The following is an 11,331-nucleotide window of genomic DNA, read 5'->3' on the forward strand; positions in this document are numbered from 1 at the left end:
GGGGGCGGGGCTGGGAGGACGCCCCGCCCCTGGCCCCGCCCACCGGACGGTGTGATTAATGACTCTCCCGCGACAGAGGGGGCGGCATCGCGAGGCCGCAGCCTGGGGCAGCCCCTCCAGTGGGTGCGGACCTGGGCCTGTCCTGCTTGCCGTGCCGGACACCGAGCTTGGCCCGCATCACGCCTGGCCGTGGGGACGGCCGCGTAAAAGGCGGGCCCAGCCAGGGCTGGAAGCGGCCGTCGACTTCGGCTAGACCAGGATGGTGTGACCGGCGCGGCCCTGGCCACGCAGACCCGGCTCGACGCTCCTCGCCCGCTCGCGCAGCGGAGCCGAGCCCCACACGGCCGCTCTAGGAGAGGTGAGGGCACGGCCTGATCCCCGCGGCGCTGCGCGGTCCCCGGGCCCGGAGGGGGAGCGGGTGCCTCGGTCTGAGGTGAGGCCAGGGGCCCCCGACTCCTCCCACAGAAACCACCCTGGGCTCCCGCGTCGCCCCGGGGTCCCAGGCCTCGAGAGCGAATGGTGCGAGGGCGGCCGGCGTGGGCACCACGGGCCATGGCGAGGCCAGGGCTTCCCGCCACGCTCGGTGAGAATGACCCGCACCGTCTTCCCTGCGGGACTGGCCGGATAACGTTCTGGAAGCGCGAAGAAGTTCCGAACCGGAGCTGTGCTTCCGAAATCTTCCTTCCCCTGCACAGTAGCCCTTTCGCTTAATTTGTCCGCGAAAAGTAAAACGGGCACCGCGCCGCTGCTCAGCCCTCTGAGCAGCCCCGGAACCCTCAGGCCCCACAACTCTCCCCAGACGCCCGGAGGCAGCCGCGCCCCAGTCCGAACGGACTCCTGTCTGAGAACGCCCCGAGCCACGTCGGACGGCCGGGCCGGCGCCCGGGGAGCGAGGTCAGCCTCCCCGGCGTCAGCCCGCCCGGCGCCCCGGCCTCACCGCGCCTTCGGTCCTTTGCAGGGCGCGCGGCTCGGGAAGCTGCCATGGACCGCGGCGGCCCCGCGGGCAGCCCCCTGGTCGCCAGCAACGAGTCCTCGCCCCCGGCTGCCGCCACCTGCGACTCCAGCCCGGGGCGGACCGGGCCGGGGCCGGCGGGCCCCGGCGGCGGTGCTCGCGCGGGGGGCGGGCGGCCGGCGGCAGCGAACGCGGCGCGGGAGCGCAGCCGCGTGCAGACCCTGCGGCACGCCTTCCTGGAGCTGCAGCGCACGCTGCCGTCGGTGCCGCCCGACACCAAGCTGTCCAAGCTGGACGTGCTGCTGCTGGCCACCACCTACATCGCGCACCTCACCCGCAGCCTGCAGGACGACGCCGAGGCTCCTGCCGACTCCGGGCTTGGCGCCCTGCGCGGCGACGGCTACCTGCACCCTGTTAAGGTAGGCGGTAGGGCGCACTGCGGATCTGTGGCCGGGAGCAGGGCACCTTGACCCGCCCGATCTGCCACCGCTTGCTCCGATGCCACCAAGTTCTCACCCCTGCACTCCCTGGGGGTGAGGCGGGAAACATCTGAAGAAGGAGCTTGGCCAGGGCACCGGTAGCCAGGTTCCCAGTGCAAAAAGCTGCTGCTTAACTGTTCGCAGGGAGTGAGGTTAAACCTGGGGTGGCTTGGGTAGGGGTGTCTCACGCCACCTATAGGAGGCAGCCAAAGGATGCCCTTCCTAGGTGAGAAGTTTCTGGGAGGGTGCCTGGTGCGATGCTTCGTTGCACGTCCTGGGAATTTTTAGTACAGAGTTACATTTATGAGCCTTTGAGAGTTTTTAAGTGTTTTTAATTTACGTAATTATGCTTCCGTTGTGGTTTTTAGCAGATGTTTGAAAAGTCTCAAGAATTAAATGCAGTGATGGGATTATCTGCCCCTAAGTAATGCTAGGAAACCACTGCTGAAAGTTTTTTTGTGAAACTAGTAAGAACGAAATGAGACCGTTCTGTATCTCCATTGAGTAAATTTTCAATCCTTTTAAATAAAGGTTAATTATCGTGGACTAGACAGCTACCAAGAATGTTAGAAAAACTACAATGTGTTTATGTAATTTTCATAATAGCTTGGCATATATGTTGAGTGAGCTGATTAAATACTATATTTCAAATTCGGTAATGTTATTAACCAAGAGAATAATCCATTTTGTATAATCTTTTTACATTACGTGTAGGTAGAATGATCAGGGTTTTCATTTAATATTTTGTGTATGATTATGATTTATTACCTGTATTGCAGTATTTAGACTCTGCATCGTCCTTTTCTCCTAGATTTAATTGCTTTGAAATCCGACATTGGTCTGGCTTTCTGTTCAAAACGCATCGTCTTCCTTATATTTTCTAAACCTAAATTTTCAAAGTTTTAGTTCCACCATTCTGAAGAATTTTGCCACACATACACAAATACAGAATTAGGACAGCCTTAAATATATCCATGTTCAATAAATTATTGAATAATCATATTGAAATGCAGTAAAGCACACCCTCTAATATTAACTGAACTTAAAATTCTGTGATGAGGTTTAACAAAATTTAAGGGGTTTTATATTATAGTGTACATTAGATTGTTATTCAAATATATTATTAATATTAGATTCCTTTTGATTCACATTTCTCATATACTCTAAGAACATTTGTTTTAACTTTAGGTAGACTTTAATACAAAAAGCATCTGTTAAATGCCTCTTTATGGAAGATACAATTCAGATGAGGAATCAAGTTGTTTTTCACGTTAGTTTCTGCAGTGCTTTTTTGAAGGATAATTTTAGAACCATAATTTTCATGTAACAATAAGCTTAACAAGAGTTGTTTTGCACTTGATTCACATACTAAATATTTTTGTAGTCTTAGAACTCTTTTAAGAAAAATTAAATCTCATTTGTCCTCTGAATCAATTATTTTGATTTTAAAAGACAACTCTAGGGATAATGAAATAAAGTCAAAGATTACCTGTTAAACATGAAATTGATGGTGGTTGAACAAGTGACTTTTCTGTTTTAAAATCATTTACTGAGTACTTACTGTGTACAAAGCAGTGTTAGGAGAGTGAATATGATGAAGGATAAGGCTCAATCTCTGCCATAAATGAACACATAATAAAGACAAAGACAAAAATACAAATAACAGAACTTAAGGGAGAATGTTGTATGTGCCATCGGATAGCTTATAACCAGGCGCAGTGGAGGCTCAGAGGAAAAAGATTTTATATACTTGATTGAAATCACCTGTAACACATTATTTTACAGACACTACCAAAATGCTTAAATATTAAGTCTATCTTTGATTAATGCAAAAGGAATAAAAATATTCTGATTTTTTTGTTAACTAAAGGTGTTGTAACCCTTAGTTAAAAAGTGTTCCAAAATGACTTTTTCTGCCTTACAATAAAGTGTTACTAAGTCTTACTTTGATGATCAAGGATCCATTAACCAATATCTGAAGAACATGATTTTGAATCATTGGTCCTTGTTATCAGCATTGGGCATTTAGCATTGTTGGGGATTTACATTAAGAGTATCTCAAATGAAACGGAAAGGTTTAAGAGCCTGGGATCCTGAGGCATAGTCTAAAACAGCAGTTTTTATCCCTTTGAGATGTGAATGATTCTGATCAGCACCAGTGTCCCAAAGGGCAGTGATTCTCCAAGAGAACAGGGGTATATTTCAAATTCTTACATTGGGAGAAAAGTACAGATGACTTTATTAATTGCATAACCCTTTGAGAATCGTTGATAATATAGGTAAACAATAGTTTTAAAAATAAATACAAGATTTTATTATTTTGGGGGTCGACTCCAAAAACCAAGAGTGCATTTTTAAGGTCTTCAGTTCTTGTTAATGATATGCTTCCTAGACTGTTCTAAGCCTAATGAAACTACATAATTTTAAATATACCTTTTTAGTAAAGTAGAGGTCAGAATTGTGTTAATGTACACAATGCTAAAACAGACCATTGAAAACTGAAATGTAAAACAGTCAGCTGGCCTTTTTGGAATGATGCTGACATGCAACCTAACCAGTATTTTATTTACATTTTTATTTCTGACTCTTAAAACTATTTATGTGTCTATATTAAATTCAGTTGAATAAAATCATTAGAAGCCTTTTTGAAAATCCAAGGGTACAAAGTTATTAAAAAGGAAAATTTTATTAAGTCCATGAAACATGAGGCAAAAATCCACATAGACATTTTTAAGTTTGCTTCATTAATTACTTGTCTACTAGCAAGGATTTAAGGAACAGATGCCTTCATTTGTCTCTATGCTTGGCTGCATAATTTCAAGTGATTCTCAATACAGTGGAACCCAGGTAGCACGTGTCAGAACTACAAGGAAGCATTCAGTAGTATTTTGGTTCTACTTGTTTTTAGATGTATTTAATTCACATAGAATTCTCAAATTACATTTGAAGTTTGAGCATGAGATTTTTTAATGCTCATGAAAATGGTGCAGGAGTTTAAAAGATTGAAAAACACTGTTTTATACTCTGCCAAAAATTCTGCACTTGAAATTGACCACACTATTCACTACACATATTAGTCTTCTCAGGCTACAGTAAAAAAATACCACAGACTCGGTGGCTTAAGCAACAGAAATTTATTGTCTCATTGTTCTGGAGGCTGGAAAGTCCAAGATCAAGGTGCCTGCCAGTTCATCCCTGGTGAGAGCTGTCTTCTTCCTGTCTTGCAGTTGGCCGATGTCTCTTTCTCAAAAAAGAGGAGCGCTCTCTTCCTCTTCTTAAAAGGCCACTAATCCTATCATGAGGGACCCACCCTAATGACCTCATCAAGCCCTAATTACCTCCCCAAATACCATCACATTGAGGGTGAGAATATCAATATAGCACTTTTGGGGGGACACAAACATTCACTTCATACCGTAGCATTATGGCACTGGATTCTTCAATATAGTGCAGGATTTAAACCTGATCTACCGATGCAGGTCCTGACATGTTGGAAGAACCCCATGCTAGTTTCTAAAACACTTTAGGTTACCAGTCCATGGCAGGGATCCCAAGAACAGGACCAGTTACAGTAATACACCCAGAATGCATAAGAATGCACATCGGTGATTTAAAAAAAAAAAAATGAGGCCAGCCCAGTGGCCCAGCAGTTAAGTTTGCATGTTCCACTTCGGCGGCCCATGGTTCACCAGTTCGGATCCCGGATGCAGGCTTACCACTGCTCGTCAAGCCATGCTGTGGCAAGCGTCCCAAATAGAGAATAGAAGAAGATGGGCATGGATGTTAGCTCAGGGTCAGTCTTCCTCAGCAAAAAGAGGAGGATTGGAAGCAGGTGTTAGCTCAGGGCTAATCTTCCTCAAAAAACAAACAAGCAAAAGAAAGTAAAAAAAAAAAAAACCATGAAATAGATTTGCAAAAATAAGTGTCAGTCTTATTACTGTATCACACGTAAAATACAAAGTTATTTATAAGAAAGTTATATAGGAGTGGATCATTTTAAACACAAATTTTATATTTTATCTATGTTTAAAGTGTAGATTCCCAGCAGAATGATCTGAATTTAGGACTCTTAAATGACCTATGTTGCATGAAAGCAAATTTACTTATCACATCTGGAGGCATAAATGTTGGATTTTTGTTGGTTGCTAAGAACAGAAACTTTCCAGATAATATCACATGCCTACTTCTGTTCCTTATGGCTACGTTTTACCCCTGGAAAACCAGTTTGGGTGACAGTAACTGTATTGGGAAGTACAGTGAAGGCTTATGTTACTCCAGGTAAGATCTGACTACCTTATGCTCTAACCACTTCTGAAAAAGAGGTCCATTCTGATTTAATTGGTCTGGAATATGACTTGGCCATCAGTATTTTTTAAAACTCTTGGTGTGATTCTAATATGCAGCTTGGGCTGAGAACCCAGAACTCTCATGGTCTTTGGATTGTTAGTAATTGTACCTCTTTTTGAACACTGCAAGTTATCTGCCATGCATTTAAGAACATTCCGTGGTGCTGTGTAAGCAGCAGTCTGCCTGTGAGTGTTTGCTGATGAGATAGCCTGCTGCTCACAGCAGCATTTGCTCTCTGAAGAGTGTGGGGAACCCCATTGCTGACCTTTGAGAGTTGCACTTAGTCTGAAGACTTACCTTTGTATAAACAAAAAGGAGCAATTCTCCGATTAGTATTCCAAGGAAATTAGAACTAAATTGATTATATGCTCCCCCTCCCCCCAAAAAATGTTCATTCTGAAAGTACTATATATGTAGTACATTTTTTCGTCGTCATGCCTATTTGGCAATAAATTATATTGTTTGAGAGGTTGTGTATTATAAAGATGAATTTAGAAAAGTCACAATCAGAATATAAATATGATGATTAGTGAAAGGTTAGAGCTGTGTGATGCCAATACATCCAGACATTTAATCTGGATGTTCTATCTATATAACACCAAACATTCTAACATTTGAAACTTTCAGATACTGCTTTTAGCTAGATAAAATGTTTGGATAGTTGAATTAGTCACTCTTCATTGTAGTTCTTTGACAAGTGTAGACACATAATACTTACCGTGTATACCTTTTCATAATATCTTTAAAGCCAGGGATCTTGTTTTAGGCTTAATTTTGTGTTGGGTTTAGTTTGAAGTTAAAACGTTACGGGTAGATATATTTTCCTACTGTTAACTATATTCGTTCTCCATGATTTCTTGCAGTTCTTGTTCACATGCACACATATTATTTTATACAATTATAATCAAAGTCTGGGTATATTTTTACTTTTATTGTTAGCATTAATAAGCATTTTTTCATGTTCCTTAGGCCCCATAATTACAGTTGTTACTAGCTACATAATATTGCATTTGCATTGAGGTATTTGGAATTTTTAATATTATTACTTCAGATTATATCTGTCATAGATACTAACTTTTGGATTCTTGTTTAAATATTCTTTTTCAGAAATGGCCCATGCGATCAAGATTATACATTGGTGCTACTGGTCAGTTTCTGAAGCATTCTGTCTCTGGAGAAAAAGCAAATCATGGCAATACTCCAACAGATTCACAGCCTTAGGCTCTCCCCTGATGGCGCTGGTAAAAAGTAGTGTCTATTGTTTTTAAATAGTATGAAATCATTCTATATTTATTGCATCAGACATAACAAACGTCATTTCTGAAAGTTTACATATGAATCCATAGTTGGGTGTTTAGATTTACTTGTCTAATCTAAACAAATGTGGAATGAAATAATCAGTCTTGCATAAAACACCCAGCTCATCTACTCAGTGTGAGAGACAGTCACTACTATATAGTGCAGAAGAAACTATCGGGAAAAAAGGGAAAGACACACAAAAGCAAACAATTGTGTATATATTCAGAGAATACACACATTTTCTGTAGTGTATCCGTTACAAACTGGAAAGCTAATATCTATCAATTCAGTCTGCCTAGTTTAAAAAAATAAAAGCTGTGTTTGTAATACACCAGTATTTCGTTTTTGTGAAAACCAGTCTGTGCTTAAAGTTGGTCTAGGAAGCCATTTCACTTGGAAGAGGTGAGATCATTTATTCAGTTTTAACTGAATATGTGTGAAAAGACTGTTGAAGTAATGTGATGATGCAGTAACTTCTATAACTAGTTAATTTTCCCTCTTAGAAAACTGGTTTGGAGTGTTAGAAATGGTTTGCTTCATAAGCCAGGGCTTGGCCACCTTCCTAGAGGATTGTTAAATATCTTACTATGTTTCTAAGTTGTGGAAGGCATTGGGAATCCCTACAGTCCAGTGTGAACAGGAGCTGGGGGCGTCCTCCCTGGTCACTCCATATTCACCCCACTCTCTTTCAGGTCGTGGACTAGGTGAGCAGGTGCAGCTGCAGCCACCAGAGAGAGAGTGGCATGTTCAGGCCTCTCCGGGCCCTTGAGTGAAGCCCTTGTGAGCCTCATAGTCGCAGCTCTGGCCAGGCTCCTCTCCCCTTGTCAATTGCTGTTCACAATCTACCTTCTTAGCCATTATGAAATGGGGGCAGTCCTCTGATTTGGGAATTCTGGCACTGATCTGCACCTTGAGCGAGTCTGAGGACAGAGCGGCCATCCTGAGATTCATTAGGCCAGAGCAGACCCCCCTGAATCTGCCCTAATTTGAACCTACAATCAGGGAAGGCCCTCTGCCGTGGGCCTCTCCCGCCACCCTGCACATCATGTGCCCAGGGAGCAGCTGTTCTGCCTGAGTGCACACTTGGTTTCAGTTTTCAACAGGAGCTTGGGGGTTCTAGCCGTGAAGCAGAGGTGTTTCTCAGGGAACGCACTGGATCTCAAAACAACAGGGTGCAAAAGAAATCATCAGTCTCTTTTGTCATGTCTTTGCTGACTTAGATTCTTTATCTCCCTTTCTTGTTTTTCTCCTCCATCTTTACTTCCCGTTTCCAACTGTAAAGTTCATTTATTTCTCAATAATCCACAGTTTTAAAGTTGCTGAATGTGATCCAAAATTAGCAAATAGGAAGTATATTAATGGACTTGGTTGAATTAGTATAGCAGTTGAACTGCCATTTTATTTTCTCCTCACCTCACTCTTCTTCCAGCTTTTGGCAATGAAATGAAGTAAAAGACCGTTTGAAGGCAAACGCTGTCATTCGGTTGATTCAGCGAACGTGGCCATGTTTTGGCTCATATCTGATGGCTAGTTTGTAATTTTTATTTTAATGTGAATATACTCCTTGTAATGTGACCCAAGCATTTCTTTGAAAGAAAAGGCATACAATAAGAGCTGTCTATGTATTAATATGTAGCACAAATGTTTGTACATTTGAATATTGGTGAATATATTTACCCCACTCATATAACATTGAAAGGAATAAAAAGTAAATTGAAATGTGGATTCAGCCATTCGCTATTATAAGTTATTGGCATAAAAAGTGCCAAGAATAATCTTTTACCTTAAGGAATTAAATCAGAACTTTTTTAAAGTTACCTGAAAATGAACTGTAAACACTAAATTTGATAGCAAGAATTTAAGAAAATTGGTTTTCTTGCTAATAATCTATTTGGCTACAGTTTTTAAAGTGTTTAATTGGGGAAAAATGATTTTTGTTGAATGAATTATCGACTTTTCTAAATCATCCTGTTAAGTAGTTAGTTAAACTTTGCTTTTGACAGTATTACTTTTTATTTCTTCTTGTCCAGTTACAAATGTTTTAATGCCAAAGAAGTATATTTCTGTCATATGTTTTCATGACATTTTATTAAAATGCTAAATATTCCAACAGCTTTTGGTAGGTTGGAAAATCTTAAAGGAGAAATTGCATATTTTCACCCAAAGGTTCAAAGGAGTATGCTGTTTTAATTAGTGGTGCATGGTCAGGAAAAGGTGTTTTACTAAAATAAAATAAAGCACTAATCTGAAAATTAATTTAGTCTGTTAAATTTGCCTCTGTGTCTGGATATTTAACAAAAACTGAAAGTGCATTTGAAAATCTTTTCAGAAGATAGATACCTACTTGGCATTGGTTTCTTCACCATGCTGTCCTTGATGGAGTATATAAAAGGACTGGGAAAAGGGTATATTTGGATCACAGCATTTTTCCGTAATCTACAAAGGAAATCCTCAGTTAAATTTCTGTCAATTCACTCACTCTCTCAGTGATATGACATACATTTAAAAATCTCCTATAATGATAATTTGGGAGGATAAGGAAATGCCTTTTTAGAGGCGTAGCCAGTTCCAGCAGACTTCAGAAATATTTGTTGTTGGGGCTGGCCTGTGGCTGAGTGGTTAAGTTCATTCGCTCCACTTGGGCGACCCAGGGTTTCGCCGGTTTGGATCCTGGGCACGGACATGGCACCGCTCATCAGGCCATGCTGAGACAACGTCCCACATAGCAGAACCAGAGAGACCTACAGCTAGAATATGCAGCTATGTACTGGGGGGCCTTGGGGAGAAGAAGAAAAAAGAAAGATTGGCAACAGATGTTAGCTTAGGACCAATCTTAAAAAAAAAAAAAGAAATGGCCAGTTCCAATCCTGCGTATATGGAGATGGAAGGAGACCTACCAACAAGATTCAAGTAAAATATATATATGTATTTGTTGTTTCTTTTTCTGATTATGAAAATACTTATAGTGAAGTTTATTCTGTGTCAATTGTACATCAATAAAGCTGTATTAAAAAACGTATGTGTACCATTTAAAAAAGTAAATTTAATAACAAAAAGGAATGAAGTGGAAAGTAAAAGTCCTACAGTGGGGGTGGTGTTTGGGACAGAGTAAAGGTGGGATATCCCTACTACATGGTACTTGATAATAAAAAGAGTGCTTTTGCGTTTTTACGAGGCTTTTTTGACCCAACTACTTTAATCTACAGAGTTACAGATATCCTAAACAATGGTTTTCTTATCTGTTCATGGAGACTTTATTTAAACTTAGAAGAAGCTGTTTGAAAAGAAAATAAATGCTGATTGACCTCACTGCAATGCATGGTAATTATTTTAGTTGAAATTTCTTCTTAGGTTAAATTATTCAATATTTTCTCTTTCTCTCAAAGGATCTCATTTTGTATTCATGAAAGCAACTAACCAGTTATTATCAATTAAAGAGAAAGTTTTCAGGCTTTAATAAGCGTGCTCTCTCTCTCTCTCTCTTTTTTTTTTTTTTGAGTGGGGAAAAGTAATATTACATACATTTTCCAGCACGTTATTTAGTCTTTTCTTTAGGTCTCTGTGTATCACAGTGCCATTCTGAGGAAATAAGCCTCTATTGACAAAACATCTCTGCAGTGATCAACGTGGTTCTCTTAGAAATCAACACATGAATTGTATTTGACATCATTATAAGACAGTTCTTGTTGGCTTTATATAAAATTATATTGTTCTTAGCTGGCAGGGAGAAGAAATTATAAGTCAAACAGATGGCTTTTGCTCCAAATTTGTATATTGGATATCTTATTTTGAGAGGATGGCTTAATCTAAATGCTCTTTCCCAATCATATACAGGTTATTGCAAATTATATCAATCATGTGTTTTATTTGAAAAGCTGTGAACTTTGGCTCCTTCAGCACTGGCAGATTCCATCTTACTCTAGAGACAATTTTTTTTTTTAATCATTGCTCAAGGATCTGCTAACTACAGTCTCCCAGATGATTTACAACTAGTAGTGTACTATTGCTGTCTTTATGGTACACAGTTTTGATTTTTAGTTGTTTTTGTTGTTATTGTGACATTAAAAATATACAAAAGCTAAGATTCCAAATTTTTAAAAGCACTAGGGGAATATTATAAAGTATATCTCAAAAAAATTACTTTTATTTTGCTGTATACTGGTAGTTGGTGGTCTTATATGTGATATTTTTTTTACTGAAAAAAAATAAATGCCCCTTAAAGCCTATAGATTTGCTTCCCATAAACTTTGAGTA

At 40.7% G+C, this 11,331-nt stretch overlaps 1 protein-coding gene across 1 annotated transcript; it reads left to right on the forward strand.

Moving 5' to 3' along the window:
• The first annotated feature begins 83 nt into the window (after positions 1 to 83).
• TCF24 (transcription factor 24) lies at positions 84 to 9,333 on the forward strand. Its single transcript, XM_070631536.1, has 3 exons — positions 84 to 358; positions 959 to 1,371; positions 6,886 to 9,333. The coding sequence occupies exons 2-3, from the start codon at positions 982 to 984 to the stop codon at positions 6,997 to 6,999; spliced, it is 504 nt and encodes a 167-aa protein (XP_070487637.1). The 5' UTR covers positions 84 to 358; positions 959 to 981; the 3' UTR covers positions 7,000 to 9,333.
• Positions 9,334 to 11,331: the final 1,998 nt, after the last annotated feature.

This window comes from Equus przewalskii, chromosome 8, assembly GCF_037783145.1.
Source record: "Equus przewalskii isolate Varuska chromosome 8, EquPr2, whole genome shotgun sequence".
Lineage (NCBI taxonomy): Eukaryota > Metazoa > Chordata > Mammalia > Perissodactyla > Equidae > Equus > Equus przewalskii.